We start from the raw sequence: 24,210 nt of genomic DNA on the forward strand, positions 1-24,210 counted from the left end.
TCTTAAACATGTGAAAACCATATTATTCTAATGATCCTAAAATCAAGCTGGGATTATTAAATCAAGCATAAATAACTTCCTTAATTTGGAAATTAAAATCCTTTGTACCAAAACAGCTGGGCTATGACTTAGATGATATTATGGACATGTGTTGCCACATATTTGAAATAAATAATGTGCTACAAATCTTTGAAGAAAGCAAGCAGACTAAGGATACAAACAAACTAAAACCCAAGCCAACAGGCTTACCCCATACATCCGAACCTATCATCCACACTCCCCAACCACAGCATCTTTAGTTACAGACAAAAGATTCTCATTAAAAGAAACATGAAAAAACCATCCCATTCCATGTGGTTTGCATATAACAAAGCCGCTCGAGTTAAGGAATGAGCCACCTTGTTGGTACACTAACGAGTCCAGCAAAAAGATAGGTGCTGAAATTGATTCTTCATTAGTAAACAATCACGAAACAACATATCTAGTTTAGAAAAATCAGATGATGGACGTGACAAAGCCGAAATTACAAGCAAACAATCCAACTCAACTATTACATTATCGAAAGCCAAAGATTTTAGCCATGACAATGCCTCATTAAAACAAACATAAATAAAACCAGAAAAACTTTTAAGCACAGAGCTCGAAGAGTCCCAAACTACGATCGCATACCCTGTAGCCCCCTCTTACTTGAAACAGGTAGAATCCATATTACATTTTAGCAGGCCACCTTCCGGAGGTGCCTAACCAGCCCTTCCTCGACAGCGAGTCACTCCATCTTGGTCACCACTCGCATTAGCCGCAGCAAACACCTCCATCAACTGTTGCAAATGGATCCAAAAAGCATCAGCAACCTGAATGATTGATGCAACAACCACATCTTCCCTTTTCCAAACAAAGTAATTTCGATTAGACCATATCATCTAACAAGCACCAATACATGTTGTAGATGCTTAGGAATTGCCAAGTCAAGAAGCTTGCAAAATATGTCAATCATTATTGATTGACTGAATGAAAAACCAGCAGCACTCCAAATTGCTTGCGCATATAGACAAAGAGCAAAATGTGATCCATACTCTCAGCCTTACCACATCGGTTACATGAGGAAAATAGCGGAATACCCTTCTCATTCAAACGAACCTATGACGGTTAAAAGTGCTTCAGACAACCAATAATGATTGATCCAACCACATATCAAGAGCAACACAATATGCCGACCTTACACTATATCTTCCATAAGAACTAAAATTCCATATCATCCGATCCATTATTAGAGAGTAGCTAATCGGGACTTGAAAAAACACGTTTTGTAAAAAGAGATTTTAAGTTTGTATAATGAGATTTAAATCACTATTTGTATGATGTTTAAGATTAATAGAGAGAGATCTAGATTGGACGTGTGTGAGATGGGACTTAAATAACTATTTGTAGGATGTTTAAAAAAATAGATTTTTTCTTTGCGTAAAAGAATTGCATAAATAACTTAATTGTGTTTTTATTTGATCTAATAGCCTTCCGTTTGATAAGAACAGATTTGATAAATACTAATAATTCTCAAATAGAGTATTAAAACGAAAAATTCATTAAATAATGAACTATTAGTTTCAAGCTATTTCTGGCGATGAATCAATAATTCGAAATATTTTTCTTGCCTATTCTTAATAAACCAACCTTTATTATATATAGATGTAGGAGGATCTATAGTTACGGCACTGCTCTCTTGTATTTGCACGTTTCGACTGATTTCTTGACTATTGTCGTTAACTTCGGGTTGATCCTTCGGATTTATATTGAGGTTAGTTTACTTCCCAACAAAAACAAAAATGAAAAAGAGAAAGGAAAATAGAAAGAGAGAATGAAAAAAATGACAGAGAAGAAATAAATGAAGAGCCACGCACGCACGCAAGGAGTGTACTTGTCCAAAGCGTGGGTTGGAGTTGAAACACGTGCAGAAACGGCCGTTAGCGGTTTCGAATCGTCGACCTTGGGTTTGGTTTGATTTGGCGTTGGGGCCGCAATTTTTAAACGGCGACTCCCTCTTCCTTAGCCGTTGTAGACCCCATATTTCTTTCCCTTTCTGTTAAATGAATACTATTTATTATTTAAGTTTTAATCTTTTTTTTTTTCCTTTTACCTATGTAAATCCACTTCTCTTACCCCCCCCTTTTTTTTTATATAACCTCTCTTTCTCTCACAAAGCGAATATAAACTATTATCTGCTATTCTTTGTGAGAGATAATCTGCAGCAAATTGAGTTTTTATTTATTTAATTTTTTGTTAATCTGATTTACAGAGAGAATCGAAGGGCAACAAGCTAAAACCTTCATTCTTTCTTATCCAATTTGTAAGTCATTTTTCTCATTCTCTTTTACGATGGCTTCTTGGTTCTTTTTCTTCTTTTTTCTCATTTCCACGTTAAAGCTTATGGGTTTTTATTTATTTATGCTACCTTTTTTTATTTCCTTTCTGGGTAGTGGTCTTTTTTTTTTTTGAAATAAAGGCGATTTTTTTAATGTGCAATTGTATTGATTTCAGTGAAGGGTAGATCTTTGTTTTGGCCTTTTTGGAGCCAAATTTAGATTTGGTTTCCACTGCTGATTTGATGAAAACTGTAACATGTGATTGCCTCTTAATGAATTTCTCTGCTTTTCTGTACTTCTTATCTTTTTATGTATCCATAGTCCCCATAGGTGTGAATTGAAAAGATCTGAATTCTAGATAATTATCATTGCTTACTAATGTGGTGGAGTTCAGCTTTGCTTATGAGTACTAAATGTTTTGTTTATTTGTTTATTAATTTATTAAATGTTCTTGGTTTTGATTACAGGGTTGTTCTTATTATGCAAGTTGTTTCAGATGATCTATCATTCTTGAAAATGGTTGCATTGTTTTGTCTTTGTCTTTTGTTAGTTATGATCCTTCTTAGTTTTGGGTTGATAGAATTGTCCTTTTCTTTGTCTTTTAAATTGAGTTCTTTTTGGAATTCCTTGTGCTATATACGAATAGGGTTTTATGAGATCTTCAGCTGTTAGTTTCTACAGGAACTACACATTCATTTACTTATTGGATTTTATGGAATTTTATGACATCTGAAATCAGAATTTGTGATGCTATCATTCTTTTTTTTTTTTTTAAATGAACATGTAGCTAAATAAGTATATCTTTATTATGCAGTACCTGAGGGTTGTTATTTTCCTTATTGACTGATCAGTTTTGCATATAATGAAGAAGAAAGGTAACTGTCCTGATGCTCAGATTACTTAATTCTGACCAAGATCATGTTGGAGGGTCCATCATATCTTGTGTCAAGGGATTTTCCAAGCTCCTGCGAGCAAGAGAGCAAGTGGATTTATAACACTTTTCATGTAACCGAGCTCGCAAGAAGCAAGTGCCGGATGGAAGATGGAGAAGACCAGATGATGAGAAAAGTTCTCAAGCCACTCGAAGGTGATGAAAACAAGGGGGAAAAGGAGGATATGTCCCTTGCCCAGTTTGACCGACCAGATAACCACTGCCACGCAGGTGATCATTCAGAATCCAGTTTACTGATCCAGCAGCTTGGGCAAGACATCTCAATTAACTGTCTCCTCCGCTGCTCGAGGTCTGATTATGGTGCCATTGCAACTTTGAATAAGGGTTTCCGCTTTGTTATTCGGAGTGGTGAACTGTACAAGTTGAGGCGTGAAATGGGAATTGTTGAACATTGGATTTACTTTTCTTGCAGCCTTTTGGAATGGGAGGCTTTTGATCCAATTCGTCATCGATGGATGCATTTGCCCAAAATGACCTCTAATGAATGTTTCATGTGTTCAGATAAGGAGTCATTGGCAGTTGGGACCGAACTTCTTGTTTTCGGAAAGGAAATATCGTCCCATGTTATTTATAGATATAGCATTTTGACTAACACGTGGTCATCTGGGATGAAGATGAATACACCCCGGTGTTTGTTTGGATCTGCGAGCCTGGGCGAAATTGCAATTCTAGCTGGTGGTTGTGATCCACATGGGAATATTTTGAGCTCTGCGGAGCTTTATAATTCAGAAACCGGCAAGTGGGTGACCATTCCAAACATGAATAAAGCAAGAAAAATGTGTTCTGCTGTATTTATGGATAGGAAGTTTTATGTTATTGGTGGAATTGGGGTTGGGAGTGCAAAAACGCTGACATGTGGGGAGGTGTATGATCTGAAGACGAAGACGTGGCATGAGATACCTAACATGTATCCTGCACGAAATGGAGTGGCTGGAGCAACTGAAGCACCTGCCGCAGCTGAGGCACCTCCACTAGTGGCAGTTGTGAATAATGAGCTGTATGCAGCTGATTATGCCCTGAAAGAGGTGAGGAAATATGACAAAGAGAAGAACTTGTGGGTCACACTAGGGGGACTACCTGACCAAGCAGTCTCTATGAATGGTTGGGGCTTAGCGTTTAGGGCCTGTGGGGATCGACTAATTGTTATTGGCGGACCTAGGGCTTTAGGTGAAGGGATGATCGAGCTAAACTCTTGGGTTCCAAACGAGGGCCCACCACAATGGAACTTGCTTGCAAGAAAGCCCTCCGGCAGTTTTGTTTATAACTGTGCTGTGATGGGATGCTGAAATGTGCATCCAGTTTTGGTGGCACTGTGATGCTGTACAAGTCCTTTTTCTGCTGGAACTTACAGCTCTGTCCTTCAAGGAGAATGTGTTCTGGGTAATCTCTGCCTTTCTTTTGTGGGAAATCTCATGCTTCATGTAGATGGAGAAGGTCTGGAGATTTCTCTGCCTTTATAGTTTTATCATGTTTAGTTGCTTTTGACCCCCCTTTCTTTTTCTTTTTCTTTTTGGGGTCACAGAATTGTTCTTTTATTTCAGGGTTTGTCAAAGGTTGGTTTTGGGTTGAACATGCACAGTTAAATAATTTCAAGTCCCAGTACATGTTAGGTCGTTTTCAATATCCACCAAGTTTCTTTCGCTAAATATTAATTCTCTCATGTTGATTGATTACTTAGATAATATGTTAAAAGTTATAAATAATGACATTCAGACCCCATTCAAAAACAAGTAAAAAAAAAAGGGAAAAGTTATTGTACGAAACTAAAAAGGTTTAGTCTGTTGGTTTTTAACTAACTACTGCTTCTTTTGTTTATGAAGTTTTTATATTCCAGTAAATGACTTCTTGATAGATTAGTAGATTTTAAACTCGTTAATGACAACGACTGTGAATAAGAAATACTTTGTAGGAGAAATACTGAGCTACATTATTTGTTCTCTAATTTGATTCATATGGTATGCAAATATCTTTTGATCAGTTTAAAGAGCTTAATAGAACAAATTTTGAAACAGAAAAAGGCAAAAGATGGTTAGTCTTCCATACTAATTAAGTTATTTGAAAATCTCATAAACCAAAACAGAGTGACCTTAATTTAGTAGGAAATTTGTTTATTAATAGAAATCTAGGAAGTAGAAAATATATCACTAAGATCAACAAGTAAATCAGGTTCGTTAATTTGAAAAATGGGGGTGAACATTTGGTCAATACGAGATGGATAACCTTGTTGGTACGTTACCTATGAATTTTGTCCAATTAAGCATGCCTGTGAAAACTTTCTTTAGCTCAAAATACGTTAGGACGGGAAAATAACGTCTCAACTCTCAATGAAAACTTTACGACAATTCTTATAATTCATTCTTATTTCAGCATTGATATGGTGATTGTCAAGGAAATTTTCTACTGTATTTTATTTCTGTGCACAGTATGCAACTTCTAACATTGTGCTTTATCACTCTGTTATTTTCCAAGTAGGTTCAATGGCTTGGCTTTCTCTTTTATATCGGTTCACCAAGATACAGAAAACCTTTTCATGAATTTCCTGCAGATGTATGAACCTACAGCAGATTGTGCTTTGTGATACTGTTGATTGGACATATTTGGAAAGAAGAGTTTATCTTTATCTCTTTGATAAATTTTCTCTGGAATTTAGAAGCTTGCAGCCATTATTGCTTCCATACATGCGCGTTTCTATTGACCCTTTGGTTGCAAACATTTAGATGGATTCGGATCCTAATATTTTGTGAGCTTGCACTTCACATTCCTAACAAACGTTCACATTTCATTGAAGTTCTATTAGGTTCCATTGCCCTTTGTCCATAATTGATACTGAAAGCGTTATACATTGCTTAAGTTCTATTTGGTTGCTTGTTTCTTTATCCGTAATTGAGGGTAAAAGCATTATAGATTGCTTGCTTCATGGATTTATGGCTTTTAGTTATCTTTCAGTATAAATCTTCATTTACATGGGGATGCATCTGGAAGCAATTGCCATGAATAAACCCATCATTAACTATATCTAATGCAAAAAACTTTTTTAGATGTTTGTTAACTCTGTATTTTTTTTCATTAAAACCTCTTTTACTTTCTCTTCTTTTTCCTGAATTTGCTTTGGGGCACTGAGTCGAGATGCTATAGTTTTTCTTCCTTCGATGTTCCTGGAACATAATCAAAGCTGAGGATTTGTTAATATGGTGAGTTCATCTGTTTCTGTTCTATGGATTGAACAACATGCACCTTTTCCTTCCAAGAGTGGTAATTCGAAGTAGGAAGTTTGCATGAACAACAATGCAAATCAACTGCAAAGTGATATCTTATACCTATATACAAAGATTTTTGTTAAAGGCGTGCACAAGACCAAAGGGCTTGGTGCTGTCTCTTTCCCAATTTACCTGTAGTTTTTTGTGTTTTCCGGGGGAAAGAGAAGAAAACAATTAGAAGATCAACATCCTAAGAAGTATATATTAGTTTTATTTTTACTTTATGTTGCTATTGATCTATATTTATATTACTAAAAGTAACATTAATTTGCATTTCTTTTGCAGATTCATGTTTTGATCTTGGACATCGGATGTATATGACAACAAAGTAGAAAAGTTGGGATCTATGTTGCTCTGACTCTTGATTTTTCTTGAAGCACCCATACCTGACATCCTTGTACTATGCATATTCGGACATAGGTACGAGGATACAACTCTACAAGGATACTCCAAATACATGGGAAAATTTTAAAAAATTGAATCCGTCTAGAGCACATATCTGTGTCTAAAACTCACACATGAACTCGTGTAACATAGCTTAGGGTATATGGCTGGTTGGATGGTATTATAATGCACATGAGAAGACTGAAGTTAAGCTGCCGAAAAGGAATTTAGTTGTCTTACATATATAAATGCTTACAGGTAATCTTTTGATGCAAAGCAAAAGAAAATTTTGCTGAGGATCGGATTTTAGCTTTGCGAGAATCCATTACTTTAGGAAGGTTGATGAACCATTTTGGCTAAGTCCTAGATGCTTGTTTACAGGTGATTTCTTATAATGGAAAATTGCCCTCTTTTCCCTCATTATGGTGGAATTTCCTTTCATAGATAGAGCTATTCAATGAAAATTTACCAACTATCAGTATAAGCTTTTAGCCTATAGTTTTCATATCTTTACCATGCTGGATTTTTGTTTCATTATGCTTGGTACAAATTTATTGCTGTTTAATGTTCAGTATAGATCTGCGAATGTCGTATTTTAGTTATTTTTATGTATCTGCTTATGTTAATTGACTCTACTATTGGTTTCTGCATGTTTTTTCTGCTTTTTAATTGGAAAAGTGGTAATGAAAACTCAGAACCAATTTTGCCGTACAAAGTTTGGCAACTAAGTGCACCGTTTTTCTTTTTAATTGTAATTGCTGGCACTTGCTTCTGAACAAATCTTTGACACTCTCAGTCTGCACCTGCACGAAAATAAAGGTTGAAAGGAAATGATGGATCATAATTGGTAACCAACAGTGAAACAAAAGGATAATGATCTTATTTTGCATTTGAGGAGAGGCAGAAAAAGCGAGATTTTCAAAATCGAATTGGTGGTCGAACTGGTCAGATCATTAGTTTTCGGTTTATTCGGTTCGATCGGTTTGTCTGGTCTAATCTCTTATTTTGATCGGTTTTTGATCCAATTTGATTTTGAAAACAGTGAGAAAAGGAGAGCCACAAGCTTTCAATAGGGTATTGTCAGGATGATGATGATGATGCGGAAACTTGAGATCAACAATTGAAGTTTGAATGGACAATTCAAAGTGAGTCGAAAAGATTGTTTCTTGAGATTACTTTATGCACAAGTTATCTTGATTAAATTCGAGAATTACCGGAAAGCAAAAGATAGATTAGAAGCTGGAAAAGATGTAAATTATCAAGAATCAAAATGCTTCAAGGAAGAAGCATCCTTGTGTTTTTGAAAGGATTGGATCTTTTTGGGCTCCAAGTTACTTGCGGAAAAAGAAATGAAAATTTAAAAAATTGAATAAGAATAAGAGTTAAAATCAATAAATTATTAGAAATTAAAATAAATTAAACAAGAAACAAAAATAAAATGGAATATGGAATGAATAAATTGAATTGATAAAAGAATGATGGAAGATTGGAGATAGCTGGATGGATACTTTGAGCTGCAAAAATTGAAAACCCGACAAGAATCTTCAAGCAACTGTTAATCAACCCTGCAGAGAGTGGATCTTGGTAAGTTGAAATTATGAAAAATTTCATCAAACAATTCTTGAAAAAGGAATTGTGTTGAAATTACTATCAAGAAGAAAATAATAAAATAATCTTGAAGATAAAAAAAACTCTATTAAAGTAATTTTATTGAAAAACAAAACTAAATTTAACACTCTAATTACTGGCTATGCTTTCCTTTAAATAGGATGTCAACAAATTTAATGATATGGAAGCACTTACAGCAGAAATATATTAGGAAGAAAGGTAGAAGAACAGAAAAGAGAATTGGAGAAGCAGAATTGGTTCTGAGTTTTCATAACCACTTTTCCTCCCCAAACCTGCTTAAGAGGGACAAGAAATAACGATGTTGAAAATCAATTAAGCAAGCTGTTGGTTGACAGTTGTGCTTAAAACGACAGTTTCATTTAACGGACACAGACTTAAAACGCACCGTTTTGGTCACTAAACAAACCGACCAAAGCGCATTGTTTTACTTAAAACTAAAACATAAAAACTGCAACGTTTAAACTAGGGAAACAAAAAGAAAACTAACAAACATAACAAAAATGTAAATACAAGCCCGTTAAGCATTCTTCTTGTATCAATTACCCCATCTTCAAAAAGGATCCTTGTCCTCAAGGATCAAACGGTGGAAATTGTTGTTACGGATCCTGTAAATTCTCCCAAGTAGCATCCGTAGGGAAGATATTGGCCCATTCCACTAAAACCTCAGTTGCAGCCTGTTCCCTTTCCTCACTGTTCTTCTATCCACCACTTGAATTGGCTCCTTGAGACTCCATCTGTTCCTACCAGTGGCAGACTAACTTGTGCTAGGGCCTTCTTAATATGTTTCTTGAGTTGGAAAACATGGAAGGTAGGGTGAATCCGAGACCCCTCTGGTAGCTAAAATCGATAAGCGACCTTCCCAACTTGAGCTTCTACAGCATATGGACCAAATTATTTTGGAGAGAGCTTTCACCTGTCTCCTCATAGTGTGTCGTCAATAAGGTTGTAGCTTTAAGTATACATAATCCCCAACCTGAAACTCCCTATCACTCCTTCTACGATCAGTTGTCTGTTTCATTCGGTCTTGAGCCCTCCTTAAATGAAACTTGAGAAACTGTCTTGTTGCCTCTCTTTGTTAGAGACTACGGTCCACAGGAGAAGTACCAACTAAGTAGGGCAAATGGTGTGGTGGGTCTTGTCCATATAGGGCCTCATATGGTGTGGATCTAATGGCTGAATGGCAGGTGGTGTTATACCACCATTCAGCTAAGGGCAATCACAGGGACCAGTCTTGAGGCCTTTCACCAGTCATGCATCTCAAGTATCTTTCTAAGCAACGATTGAGAACCTCTATCTGACCATCTATTTCAAGATGGTAGGCTGTGGACATGTGCAGGTTTGTGCCAAGCCTCTTGAAGAGTTCTTCCAAAATTTGTTAATGAACACTTTGTCTTGATCCGACACAATCGAATTAGATGTGCCATGCAACTTGTAAATGTGAGCAAGGTATTCTTGAGCCACTGTCAAAGCTGAGGATGGATGAGACAAGGCCAAAAATGGCCATACTTGGTCAATCTGTCCACCATCACCAAAATGGTATTCTTCCCTTTTGAACTCAGTAAACCCTCTATGAAGTCTATGCTGACTGCTGTTCAAGCTCGACCAGGCACTGGTAGAGGTTGTAAGAACCCTAGATGAGATACATTGTCACTTTTACAGCTTTAACAAGAGCCACATTCCTTCACCCAATGCTTGATTTCCTTAGAGAGACCTTTCTAGTAAAGAAGCCTTGCCATTCTATGTCTAGTATCATGAACCCTTGAATGACCTCCCACTACCCCTCTATGGAAATGTTGAAAAAGATCCTTCCTAAGGTTGCCACAATCCCCAACCACTAACTTCTATTTCCTTCTGAGAACCTTACCATTCTAGGAATATTTGGGATGCATGTGAGGTTGGTGTTGCACTTCCAAACAAAGCTGTTGAAGCTTAGGATTAGTGAGACAAGAATCCACCACCTTAGTCCACATTTCTGACCAAACAGTGCTGCTAGTGCACTAAAGTAGTTAACCGTCCTACACCCGTGGCTTTCAAGATAAAGTATTAGCCACCACATTTTGAGTACCCTTTTGATAGGTGACCACATAATCATAGCCAAACATCTTGGCCACCCATTTCTACTGGTATGGAGTGATAACCTACCTGTCATACAAAAACCTCAATCTCTTGTGGTTAGTTTTGATTTGAAATCTCCTTCCAACCGAGTAAGAATGCCACTTGTTGACTGTCAATAGAACTGCTAACATTTCTTTATCATAGATAGAAAGAGCTTGGTGTTTGACTTCCAAGGCCTTGTTGAAAAATGTAATTGGTCATCCTTTTTGTTGTAGACTACCCCAATTCCTTTGCCACTAGCATCAATATCGATGCAAAACTCAGTTTGGAAATCAGGCAAGGCAATCATTGGCGCTTGGCAGATTGCTTGCTTGAGTTGTTGAAAGGCTTTATTGGCTTCTCGAGACCAATTCCAACCTACATCCTTCTTTAATAAGGTATTTAGGGGCTTAGCTAGTGTGCCATAATGTATAATGAATCGCCTATAGTAGCCAGACAACCCAAAAAATCCTCTGAGTTCCGTAATAGATATGGGTTGTAGTTCAAGTGAGCACTACATCTACTTCAGTGACATCCATATCCACTGACCCTCTCTAGATTATATGATCCAAATACTCAATTTCAATGGTGCCAAAGCTGCACTTAGCCTTCTTAGCCTACAATTGATGCTCTTTCAAGAGTTGCAAAACTTCTCTGAGATGTGCCATATGGGATGGCCAATTCTCTGAATACACTAGAATATCATCAAAAAACACCCATACTGACTTCCTCTAAAGGGGTTTGAAGACAACATTCGTTAATGTTTGGAAGCTAGAATGGGCGTTGGTTAAGCCAAAGGGCATAATCGAGAACTCATAGTGGCCCTCATGAGTCCTAAATGCGATTTTATGGATATCTTTCTCCCACATATGGATTTAATGATAACTAGACTGTAAATTAAGCTTAGAAAAGTATAAAGCATATACCAATTCATCAAATAACTATTTTATAATAGGTATTGAGAACTTATCTTTGATTATGTGCTGGTTGAGCTGTTTGTAATCCACACAGAGGCACCAATTGCCATTTTTTCTTCACCACGAAAATTGGAGATGCAAAAGGGTTCTAGCTATCTCTAATAATGGCTGCTTGGAGCATTTCCTGAATCAGTCTCTCTTTTCACGCTTTTGGACTGTGGGGTAACAGTATGGTCTGATCTTGACTACCAAACTCTCATCCTTTAAGGGAATTCAATGGTCCTATAGTCTATGAGGAGGAAGTTCCTTAGAAGTTTAAAAAACATATTCAAATTATGTGTTGAAGTTGTGCTTCAACTGCTGCAAGATTTGGTCAAAACAAGTTTTACTGATTTTCTCTTTTTTTAAACCATTTCATTTATTGTTCCTGATTTTTGGAGTTTGTTGATCATGAAATCTAATACTTGCTAGATTCTAGGATGTGGTTGTTATTTTTTCATGTATTTAAACAACACTTTAGCTCAATAAAAAAAAGTGACTTTACCAACAATTATTTCTATCTTTTTTTTTCTCCTAGTCTCTATCTTTGTTTCTTTAAGTTATAGCAAAATTTATTTTAACAAATTGGTATTAGAGCTATCTTCTTAAAAGACCTGTAATTAAGGAAAAATATTTTGTCTTCCTTATTCTTTTATGGATTTAGAGATCCCTTTCACTACACTTGCACCACCCGTTTTCAATGGTGAAGGTTACCATGTCTAGGCAGCAAGGATGGAGACTCATCTAGAGGCACATGATCCCTAAGAAGCCATGGAGTAGGACTACAAAGTTCCTCAATTACCCGTCAATTCGAATATGATACAAATCAAGAATCAAAAGGAGAGGAAACCAAGAAAATCAAAGGCAAGAGATACGTATTTATTGCCACCTCATCTGAAATCTTTCTTAGGATCATGATAATGAAGTCAACTTTTGAAGTTTGGAATTTCTTAAAGGAGTAAGAAGGAGATGAAAGGATTAAATGAATGAAAATGTTGAACCTGGTTAGAGAGTTTGAACTCCAGAAGATGAAGGACTCCGAGACGGTGAAGGATTACTTTGACAAATTACTTGGAATTGCAGTGAAGCTCGTTTGGTTGAAAGCAGAAAAACTTTAAGAATTTGCTTATCCGAAAACACATGTATGATTTTAGTTCAAGGTTTATTGCTATAAATATCACAAATAAAGTTAGTTTTTAAAATTTTAATTTTTTTTTGTATAAGAAAATCATTTTCAAACTAGATTTTTTCCAACAATGTCCAGGGTTAGATGTTCCTTCGCCAGTATAGGTTATAAGGAGTACATTATTTGTTATTGTATACCTTATGTGAAAACCAAAATCACTTGCGGATTTTCCATTGGTGTAACTTGATGTGTAACAGCTCGATTTTGACCCTAATCGGAACAGTGGTTTTGGAACCACAAATTCAAGTCTAAAAAATATTTTAATATTATTTTTCGTGTTAATTATGTGTGAATTTACATATGTGAAAGTTTCGTGAATTAATTTTATTCTTTGTGTGCTTAATTTGAAAAAAAAGGGCTTAATCGCGTAAAATGAAAATTTGATGGTTAATTAAGAAAGTGCCTAATTGTTGTTGTCTTTATAAGTTGGAGGCCTTATGTTGTAATTTAGCCAATAATAATAGTTAGTGGATGGCATAATGATGATATGGGATTTTTATATATATATATAAATAAAAGTTAAAATAATAATAATATAATAATATATGTTATAATAAAACAAAACATTAAAAGAAAAACAAGGTTCGAAAGCTTGAAACATTCGGCCATTTTGAAGCTTAATTCAAGGTTGGTTTTTGTTCGGTTTTTGATAATTTTTACGTTTTTGAGATCGTTGCTTTGAATACTTCAAAACCCATATCTTAATTTTGTGAATTGTTGATGATTTTGAGAAATGTCATTGATGAATGCTTGAGCTTTGTGATAGTTGATGATGGAATATGAAAGATATGTGAAAGATTAACATGTTTTGTCTTTGAATTTTTGATAAATTTGAGTAATTAGGGTTAAATTGTAAAAATAAATTTTTGAGGAGTAAAATGTGAAATAAATGAAATATGTGGGCTTGTATGGACACTAGGAATATTCGGCCCTTAAGAAGTGTAGTCAAATTTTGTGTATTTTGTGTTTTGAGCAAAAATGACTAAATTGTAAAAAGTGTGAAATGTTAGGGGTAAAATTGTAATTTTCCCATTTATGTGTTTTTAGGCTAAATTGAATAGAATGATGTTTAAATAAACTTAATTTGAATATGCTTAGATCAAGAATTAAAGAAATCAAATTTGGATCGGGGAAAGACAAAAGTGGTCGAGTAGCCGATTTAACAGTCGACGACATCCGAGGTAAGTCTATTAGCATATAAATGTTGTTGAATTTGCAAATATATAAATGTTATTTGTTGAATTGAATTTTGTGGATATATATGTGTATTGGCCGAATTTGTGATAAGCCAGGAAGTTTTATTTCGTGTTTGATTCGATCGAGATACGTTGTCTGAAAGCCGTACGAACCTTAGGAATAGATATGATACATATGTCATGAAATAGGATTTTCGATATATGTTATCGTGTAAGACCACGTTTGGGACGTCGGCATCTACTTGTGTTTACGTGTAAGACCATGTCTGGGACATTGGCATCGTATTTGATTCGTGTAAGACCCTGTCTGGGACAGTCGTATCGATATGTGATTACATGTAAGACCACGTCTGGGACGTTGGCATTGTACAAGTCTTTCGACTATCCGAGTATCCTTTTTAATTCTGAATAGTTCAACGGGCAAAGATAAGTTGTGTACGAATGTATAAATCAGGCTAAGTGACCAGGTATGTGATAGTTGATTACCTATTTGAAAATAAGGTAAGTTGTATACTTGAATTGATGATATGAAGTTATGTGAAATATGAATTATGTGATTGCATATTTGAATATATATGTATTCGGCCTTTGATGTATATGTGCATTGAGGAAAGTGATGATTGATTATATTAATGTTCAATGATTATTCGGTAAAGAGGAAGTTATTACAAATTATATAAGTTTTGATATATAAGTTGATAAATTGAATTATATGTGAAATTATAATGATTTATTACTAATTGTCTAGCTTAATTTATGTAAATGATTAAATGTTTATTTGCTTATGGCTTACTAAGCTTTAATAGCTTCTTGTGTGTAATCGCTTTCAATTTTATAGATTTGGAAGTTGGTTAAGACACGGAATCGTCGAGAAGTCTATCACACTATCATTGTTTTCGGTATTTTACTAAGTCCAATTTAAACTTATGGCATGTATAGTCTAGTTAATATGTTTGATTTTTGGGTATGTAAATATGAGCCATGCAAAAAAAAATGGCTTATTTATTTTGTTAAGCATGGTTTTATACTTTTGATCAAGTGATAGATATGTTGATTTTGATATTTCAGCTATGGCATATTTATTTATGTGAATTATGTTTGATATGTTTTGTTAAGAAGGTGGTAAATAATTCGACATAGGTGAGCTTAGTTAAAGCATATAAGTGAAGTGAGTTTGGTATAATATGTTAATCTCTGAATTGGCCATGGTGTATATGTATATATTATGGTGTTTTAGTCATGTGCTTGGTAATGAGGTAAATGATATTCAAGCTTAATTAATCTTGGTTATGTGTTATATATATATATGATATGTGTGATATGTTTGGTTTTAGTCGTAGTGTTTGGCTATGGTTTATTTATAAGTAAATATATGTGAATCTTGTTTGATATGCTTTGTTAAGGTATTGTTATGTAATTTAGTAATTAAGTGAACTCGGAAATGGCATATTTTGACTTATGATTTAATGGCTAAATCTTGTACAATTTATGAGGTTATTTATGGATGTCAATTTGTTATGAAATAAATTAGAAATGTGGAGTATTTAATAGAGGTACGATTTGCTCATGCAAGTGGACTTAATATTCGATTTTATATTTGTAAAATGATATGAATTGTATGGATTTTTTTTGATATGGCTAAAATGGTGTATTCATATGCTTAACCTTGTAATAGATAAATATGCATGTTTTGGTCTTTTAAATGATATATATAAATGATTTTAAGGTAGGTTTAAAATTTATGAATAAGACATACAAATTCGGGTAATGATAGTTAAGTGAGTAATACAAGTTTGAATTTAGCTTTTATAAATTTATTGGATTAGTCGATTAAAGGATAAGTTGATTTGTATTGAGTGTATATAGTTTATGATTGAATGATTTCATTGAAATGGTCATATGTGTATAATATAATGACATCAAAGGTATGTACTACCATAATATAATGTTACTAATGTTGTAAATGTGATTGGATATTAAGTTGTATATATATTGGTTTCATTATGTACATATACGAAGTTATGAAATGCAATGTTTGATATTTAGATAGTGAAATTATGTACGGACATATTTTATATATATGAAAAGTGAAGATATATGCTTGAATATGATTTAATTATGAAAATGTCATTAATATGATGGATTTAGGAAATCGAATATTGAAAGTATTATATAATTTAACATGACTCGATGTATACAAGTTTGGTTCGAATTTGTTAATTATAGAATATGTTCAATTGAGCTTTGATGTATGTTTAAATTGAATTAGTTTGAATTTTGAAATGTGTTTATTTGTGATACATGCTTAGTAAGGTATGATTGATTTGAATTGTAATTATCATTTTATATATTTGAATTTAAAATAAGTAAATTGAGGATATTCAAGTTTGATAATGTTATAAATGTATCGTTATTCTTTGGTGTATGAAAGGAGATAAATGATTGTGCTGAACTGTGTCTTGTTCGGTAATGCCTCGTAACCCTAATCTAGTGATGGATACGGGTTAGGGTGTTACATGATGACATACCCGTATAAGTTTTTTCAGCATAAAAAATTGGTGTTTAGAAGTTGAAATCAAAATCATTCATAAAATGTCGTATCTAGGTTTCAAAGTTTGGGTTACCGACAAACCCCAATTGTTGGATGGACTGTGTGCCAAAGTTGAAATCGAAATCGACGGTTGAAATCGATTAATGTCTTTTCATTGATGATTCTGAGATTTCATGATAGGATCTTTGTAACAATGTTGTGAACCCACCGTACAATTGTGTGATTGAACTTTTTGCTTCTTTTCCATTTTGGCTTTAACTGGAATTGTTGTTGAACTTGGAGCATATTCATCGATGTCAACAAAGTGGGCATATAACTCTAGTATAGTTGATCCAGTAGAGCAATATGAATCGAGCATTGTCTCGACCTCCATGTTGCCTTTGAACTCAAATAAATCATATCTAATGGGGTTCAATGACGTTAGATATTTATATTTCGAGTTTGAAATTCTTCTCCGGCTTGAACTTGCCACTTTCCTTCTAATTCTTGACCGAAGCTCGTGCAATTTTATACTCTAGTTGAAAGCCAATTCTGTAGACTGGGCTGATGAAAAAATGACCCCAATTTCTATGTCACAAATTTGATCGTCGTAATAAATAACGACTCTAATCTGTCTACTCGTCTTCAACCAAATAACTTGTTTCAAATGTTTAAAACAAAAACATTATGTAGAAAAAAAATGTGAATTATCTGAAAACAACAACAATGAAACTTACTTGAACTAATTTAGTTTCTTGGGTCGATTTTTGAAATTCAAGTATTTAACATAAACAATCTTCTCCTTCTGCAAATCTCCTTATGAAAATAATCTATTCAAAATTTCAGTATAGAAGTTCTCCAATAGAATGGTGACTCATTTTATAGCAAATACTACCCCTAGATATCAAACATAACTTCAAAATGTTGGAAAATATTGGACATGACAAGTCTAAGTAGTTTTTAAAAAATGCATCTTGTTAGAAGGGTTTTTAAAAAAATTTTGGGATGTGATGAATGAATTTTATTTGGGATTCTTTGGCCGGCGAACCTTTGGTTTAGGGTTAGGGTTGAAAATGGGAGGAAAAAAAACGTGCCCTGTAGGACGAGTTTTCAACTGATTTGGCTATCATGCAGGTTGAAAGCGCGACTTACAAGGCGCACATTTAGAAAACATTATGCCACCTCAGCTAAAAACAAGTCCTATAGGGCGCATTTTCAACCCTAACCTTAACCCGTAAAAAAATTTCAAAACCCAAGAATCCAGAAATAATTTTTGGATTGGGCTCTCACATTGTTTTTTTTTTTTCATTTTTTTCCCCTTGGTTGCCTATATAAAGGGGGATTTTGCTCCCTCCTACCCCATCAACTCTTTCAACCATCGTCCCCTACAAAATAAATTTTTTTCTCCTAAATAGGTTTTTTTGTTGAATGTTGAAATTTTGGACAAAAATATTTATTTGTGTTTGTGTTTGTGTTTGAGGGAGACAATGTGATAGTTTTAAGGTGCGTTTGAGTTCACGGTGATGCGATGGCGCTCAGAGACCCCTACAATTCATCTGCGGCATTGGGATCGAACAATCACATTATAAGCCCATTGCATTGCAACTCAGGCTCCAATTCACGGTGGTTTTACGATCACAGGTTGAAGTATAATTACGGCTCCCGATTGATGGTGGTTATGCAGTCACAGTTGAAGTACAACTCGGGAGCCTAGTTAATGGTGGTTATGCGGTCACGAGTTCAAGTTTCATGTCACCCGAAGAGGATGCTTTATAAACCCTATACATAAGCTTGTGACCATATTCATAGGGAAAAACTAATGAGTTTTCCAGTATAATCAACTTATTCTTTCTTTCCATCTCCACCAAAGCAGTATCCTTAACCTCCCTGTTTGAAACTTATGATGGAGTTGGGGGAAAGAGGACTTTCAAGGGAACGAGTGATTGTTACGATGGAGAGAAGCTGAAAGTCTTTTCTGGTCGACAGTAGTTGCTACGATTAAAGAACTCATTAATAACTACAACCGCAATTGTCCCAACTCGAGTTTTAACTTTCTCTCCACCGTCACAATCACTCACCTCTTAAAATTCCTCTTGCCCCCAACTCTGCTGCAGGTTGCAGACAATTAAGTTAATGATACTTCTTTTGGTGGAGATAGAGAAAAGGAATAAGTTGATTATACTGGAAAACCCATTTTATTTTTCCCTATGATTATGGTCTCAAACTTATGTATGAGGTTTATAAAGCATCTTCTTCCGATATCATGAAACTTGAATTCGAGATCGTATAATTGCTATCAACTGAGCTCCCGAGTTATACTCTAACTCGTGACTGCATAACCACTGTCAATTAGGAGCTATAATTATACTTCAACCTGTGACCGTATAAGCATCGTGAGCTCGGAGTTTGAGTTGCAATGCGATGGATTTCTAAAGTGATGGTACCATCTAGACCTGTTCATGGGTCGGGCCACCCGGCTAGGCTCGAAGTCCCGCCTGAAATGTGGGAGGGTTTGGGCAAAAATATAGGCTCGAAAAATGGGTTTGGACAAAAAAATAAGACCCTTTTAAAAAACAGGCTGGGCCTCGGGTAAGACATTGTTGGCCCCGGGGCCTGCCCGAATTCACTAAAGGACAAAAAAAAATATTATTTTTTAAATATTATTTTCTTATTGTTTTCTCCCTATTTTGCTATCATTTTACTATTATGTTGCTACTATTTTATTGTTATTGTTTGGATATTGTATAAAACTTATTTTATTGTTAATTTTGCTATTATTTTAGAGATATTTGCTTGTTAAGTTGCATCTATCTTAGTGTTATTTAAGTATATATATTTTTTAAAATTTATTTTTAATTTGTTGGGAAATATTTATTTTGATGTTTTTAGTATTTTTGATGTATTATATATATTTTAAAATTATATAAAAATAATATAAAAATTAATATGGACGGGTTGGGTCCGGCCCGGGTTTTAATATTTTTATCTGAGTCGGGCTTAAACAAAATTTTAGACTCATTTTTTGGGTCGGACCTAGCAAACGAGCCTAAATTTTAAGTTGAGCCCGACCCATGCACACCTCTAGTTCCATATCGACATGATAGATAAAATTAAAATGTATGGATCTCCGAGTGTTATTACATCATCGTAAACTCAAATATATCTTAAAATTATCACAATCACTAAACACAAAAAAAATAGAGAGAGAAACAAAAAAAAAATGTCCAGTAAAACATGCTTTTTGCCACCTAAGTTAAAAATGCATTTGTCTCAAAAATCGATTTATTTCCTTAAATATCACAAAAATATACCTAAAACTCAATTTTTTTCAAATCAAACATATACTTCAAATTTAACCAGTTATTTCTTAATAATTTATTTTTTATTTCCATTTACATGAAACTTTAACTTTATCATCCTTTATGAGAATCACTTTTCAGAAAAAAAATTATTTTGAAATTAAATATTAAAATCACAATTCAATTAATTAAATTATTGAAAAATGAGAAGTTTCTAACGTACCAAATCCCCTCTAATACTTTTGATTCTATTTATTATTACGATAACCAACCTCTGGTTTTTTCCTGGAGGAACCGATCGACCTCCCGCTGTCTTTTTTTCGCCTTTGCTTGCTAATCTAATTCCTTGCTTGTCCTCGTTCCTCCCCACCCCAAGAAATCTATTAAAATTTTCATATTTTTCTCTGTGTATTGATCCTCTGTTTTCTTGGTGGGGAATTTTTTTCGGAGAAACGAAGAAATTAAGATCATCCAAGCTAGACAAATAGAACAGATTCAACATGTTCATTTCATTGACAAAACAACAATTTGTTCAGATTCTAATAATTGTTGGTTTCTTGTACATAGTATTGGTCAGTGTCGAGATCCCGTTCGTGTTCTTAACCGGGTTCAGTAGTTTGTCTCAAGAATCGTTAACTCGGCTTCCCGGACTATCCCGCGAGGTTAATGCTCAAGAAAAAGACTCCCCGATTCGTCCCCTGAATTGGGTTTCCAAAAGCTCCCCTCCCCCAGTTCAATTTCTACATCATCGTCGACAACTCAAATATCAGGGTGGGTTCATTTCTAATTTGTCTTTTGATGCCAAAACCTTCGACCCGACTACCAAAGACAGGTCTTTGGAGCTCCATAAGTCTGCAAAAGTCGCTTGGGAACTAGGGAGAAAGCTCTGGGAAGAACTCGAATCAAGGAATTTTGTAATTGACTCTACCGAGAACGTTAACAATGGATCCGAACGGTGTCCGCATTTAGTTTCTTTATCAGCGTCGGAGTTTTTGGACCATGGCAACGTCATGGAGCTGCCCTGCGGGCTTACTTTAGGGTCTTACGTAACGGTAGTGGGGAAACCGAGAGGAACACATCCGAGGACGAAATCAAAGGTTGCTTTTTCGCAGTTTATCATGGAACTTCAGGGGTTGAGGACGGTGGACGGGGAGGAACCACCGCGAATTCTTCATTTTAATCCCAGGTTGAAAGGGGATTGGAATAGGAAGCCGGTGATTGAGCTAAACACTTGTTTTAGGATGCAGTGGGGATCTGCTTTACTTTGTGAAGGGTGGAAATCTGAGGCTTATGATGAGACTGGTGATTTCACTTCTCTCTTTTTTCTTTTTTTAGCTTTTACTTGATTCAACTTGTATTTCAGTAACTTGCTTAGAGATGAAGTATTTAGTAGTGTTTAGCTTAATAGATTGTTATTTTGTACATGCAACTCATAGGAAACTGAATTGATTCACATACTAATAGGGGGAGAATTGGTTTTCATGATCAAAAGAATTTTGTTGAATTTGCTTTTTCAGTATTTGATTCTAACTTTGTTGATAGTTTGTAACATTTACCTTCTTGAAACTAGGAAATATTTTGTAAAGACCAGGTTTTAGGATTCGCTTACATCAAAGGTATTGTCCTCTTTAAGCATCCATCGGTCCTTCAAGAATTTGTCACATACAATGCAGGTGCACCTTCCATCAAACCAATCTAAGGTGACGTGGGGATGACATCTTGGAACCTCGTTGTTACATATTTAATTCGTCTAGCGTTTGTTTTTTTTCTTAGAATTTTATGAATAGAATAATTATTTGGTCGTGGGCTGAGTCTAGAATTACCATATCCAACGGAAGTTCTTGTCAATTCATTCATTAGAATTACATGATGAAAGGATAAGTTGCTATGTTGATTTGTAAATACAATTCCCGAATGTGTTTTTTCCTCTTTTGTTTTTTTTTTTTTTAATTGCTGGATCATGGCATGCATGCTGGTGATATTTGAGTTTTGCTACTGCTTGTGACTTGTGATGTTATAGTTAGCATGTTCGACTTATTCTGCTGTGAGGAAATATTAGTTTGCTGGGATTTGCTTTTTAAAATCTCCTTTCCAGATTTGATGGGGGTACCACTTTAGCTTCGGTTTAATCAAAATATGGGCTATTTATGCATGCATATTAGAAGCAAACGGGAATCTTTAAACTCAAATTAAGTATCAAGGAGTTGTACTCTTGTGTCTGGGGGGCTATAGATTGCCCACAAAACCTTTTTAAAACCTATTATATTTGTTCTGCAATTAAATCATATACCTTCTGTGTAGACCTTTTTTTTCATATTTGTTTGTATTGGTCTTCTTTATTTTCACACTTCATTTTCCTGGCACAGAAGTGTTTACTTCTTTATGTCTGCAGTTGATGGTGAGGTCAAGTGTGAGAAGTGGATTCGAGATGATAATAATTTCTCTGATGAGTCTAAGCTAACATGGTGGTTGCAACGATTAGTAGGCCAAAAAAAAAGTTTGACTGTTAACTGGCCCTTTCCATTTGCTGAGAACAAACTTTTTGTCCTTACTCTTAGTGCTGGCATGGAGGGATATCATGTTAATGTCGATGGGAGGCATATTACTTCCTTTCCTTATCGAACTGTGAGTTATATAATGTTACAATGTAAACTTGATAATAAACTTAATATTATCATCTTGATTCGTTCTTGATATGATTTGACAATGTTGCAGGGGTATACCCTAGAGGATGCCACTGGACTAACTTTGAATGGGGACATTGATGTCCATGCTGTTTTTGCATCATCTTTGCCTACATCACATCCTAGTGATGCTACTCAAAAGAATCTTGAGATGTCCAATCAATGGAAGGCTCCACCCCTTCCTGGGCAGCCTGTGGATCTTTTTATTGGTATACTTTCGGCAGGCAATCATTTTGCTGAGCGGATGGCTATAAGGAAGTCTTGGATGCAGCATAATCTTGTTAAATCTTCAATTGTGCATGTTCGTTTCTTTGTGGCAGTGGTAGGTTAAGACCATCCTAGCAATTCACGTTTAATGGTTTTAAGCCTAGAATCCCGTACTTAACCACCATCTCCATCTGCTCGAACAGCATCCAAGAAAGGAGGTGAATGTGGAATTGAAAAACGAAGCAGAATTTTTTGAAGATATTGTTATTGTGCCTTATATGGATAATTATGACCTTGTTGTCTTAAAAACTGTTGCCATCTGTGAATATGGGGTGAGTGAAATTTTTTCCCAGTTTGAAGAAATGATTAGTTAAACATTTTTTGAGATTATTTTAAGGGATTTGCTTTTCACAGGCTCGCACAGTGTCTGCCAAGTTTATAATGAAATGTGATGATGACACGTTCGTGAGAGTAGATGCAGTTATGAATGAAGCAAAAAAAGGAAACGGGGATCGGAGCTTCTATATTGGTAACATCAACTATTACCATAAACCACTACGCTTTGGTAAATGGGCAGTAACATATGAGGTAGGGATTATCTTTCCTGTAGTTTATTTCAGTTTTTATGCATAGGTAAACAAATCAAAAGGGGATGAATGATTTTGGCTTGTAGGAAAGACCAATCTATATCAGTTGCACAATTCTGCTATTTCTTCTGATATTTTCGCTCACTTGAATACAGAATTTCTGTTATTGGTATATGGTAATCTATGCCAATGCTTAATTTTGTGGGTTCCTTGGTAAGCAATTCATAGAGGATATATTCTTATTGGTCCGACCCACGTATTCGACATTTCAGGAGTGGCCTGAAGAAAAGTATCCACCGAATGCAAATGGACCAGGATACATATTATCATCCGACATTGCACTCTTCATTGTTTTTGAGTTTGAAAGACACAATTTAAGAGTGAGTCAACGCTTTTCCCTTCTCTTCTTGATCTTCACCTGAAGATCTCGGTGTTTGACATGATATTTTTTACTGTTTGAACAATTTTTACGAACCACAGTTGTTCAAGATGGAAGATGTGAGCATGGGAATGTGGGTGGAGAGATTCAACAGATTAAAACCTGTGGATTATGTACACACCATTAAGTTCTGCCAGTTTGGATGCATAGAAGATTATTACACAGCTCACTACCAGTCACCAAGACAGATGATGTGCCTGTGGAAGAAGTTTCAAAGGCAGGCTAAGCCTCAATGTTGCAATATGAGATAGTGTTTATAATTTGGTATATCCCTGGGATGTATAATACAGATTTTGCAGTAAATAGCCTCCATTTTTGTATATTATCTGGAGGTATTGGGTAAATAGAGCTACTAAGCCAGGCAAACAACAAATTATGCTATTATAAAACCAGTCTAAAGTCTATTTTAAGTAATCAACTTTTCATGAAATTACAATAATTGTTCAACTCCAA

General features: G+C 35.1%; 2 protein-coding genes and 1 long non-coding RNA gene across 6 annotated transcripts; 2 read left to right on the forward strand and 1 right to left on the reverse strand.

Moving 5' to 3' along the window:
- Positions 1 to 435: 435 nt before the first annotated feature.
- On the reverse strand, positions 436 to 2,047 carry LOC128042414 (uncharacterized). Its single transcript, XR_008197773.1, has 2 exons — positions 1,669 to 2,047; positions 436 to 818 (listed from the first exon to the last, which is right to left on the reverse strand). It is a non-coding gene; the product is annotated as an uncharacterized LOC128042414 (long non-coding RNA).
- A 128-nt stretch (positions 2,048 to 2,175) lies between these two features.
- On the forward strand, positions 2,176 to 4,932 carry LOC105788440 (F-box/kelch-repeat protein At1g74510-like). Of its 3 annotated transcripts, none has more exons than XM_012615349.2 (2): positions 2,176 to 2,341; positions 3,209 to 4,932. In XM_012615349.2, exon 2 carries the CDS (start codon positions 3,276 to 3,278, stop codon positions 4,593 to 4,595), a length of 1,320 nt encoding a protein of 439 aa, XP_012470803.1. In that variant the 5' UTR covers positions 2,176 to 2,341; positions 3,209 to 3,275; the 3' UTR covers positions 4,596 to 4,932. The 3 variants fall into 3 exon arrangements, with proteins under 3 accessions (XP_012470803.1, XP_052489361.1, XP_052489362.1); XM_052633401.1 differs by having other exon boundaries at positions 2,178 to 2,341; positions 3,172 to 4,932; XM_052633402.1 differs by having other exon boundaries at positions 2,189 to 2,341; positions 3,226 to 4,932.
- A 15,148-nt stretch (positions 4,933 to 20,080) lies between these two features.
- LOC105788409 (hydroxyproline O-galactosyltransferase GALT6) lies at positions 20,081 to 24,210 on the forward strand. Of its 2 annotated transcripts, XM_012615306.2 has the most exons (7): positions 20,087 to 21,142; positions 22,233 to 22,465; positions 22,556 to 22,846; positions 22,935 to 23,063; positions 23,146 to 23,319; positions 23,591 to 23,698; positions 23,799 to 24,210. In XM_012615306.2, exons 1-7 carry the CDS (start codon positions 20,341 to 20,343, stop codon positions 24,006 to 24,008), a joined length of 1,947 nt encoding a protein of 648 aa, XP_012470760.1. In that variant the 5' UTR covers positions 20,087 to 20,340; the 3' UTR covers positions 24,009 to 24,210. The 2 variants fall into 2 exon arrangements, with proteins under 2 accessions (XP_012470767.1, XP_012470760.1); XM_012615313.2 differs by lacking the exon at positions 23,799 to 24,210 and having other exon boundaries at positions 20,081 to 21,142; positions 23,474 to 23,620.

The sequence above is a fragment of the Gossypium raimondii genome, chromosome 7 (genome assembly GCF_025698545.1).
Source record: "Gossypium raimondii isolate GPD5lz chromosome 7, ASM2569854v1, whole genome shotgun sequence".
In the NCBI taxonomy this organism is placed as follows: domain Eukaryota; kingdom Viridiplantae; phylum Streptophyta; class Magnoliopsida; order Malvales; family Malvaceae; genus Gossypium; species Gossypium raimondii.

Excerpts from the sequence above, each read along its gene's own strand:
- LOC105788440 (XM_012615349.2), top strand. The coding sequence starts at position 3,276 with ATGTTGGAGGGTCCATCATATCTTGTGTCAAGGGATTTTCCAAGCTCC.
- LOC105788409 (XM_012615306.2), top strand. The coding sequence starts at position 20,341 with ATGTTCATTTCATTGACAAAACAACAATTTGTTCAGATTCTAATAATT. Across the intron at positions 23,064-23,145 it reads TTGCCATCTGTGAATATGGG|GCTCGCACAGTGTCTGCCAA; the intron begins GTGAGTGAAATT and ends TGCTTTTCACAG. Across the intron at positions 23,699-23,798 it reads TTGAAAGACACAATTTAAGA|TTGTTCAAGATGGAAGATGT; the intron begins GTGAGTCAACGC and ends TACGAACCACAG.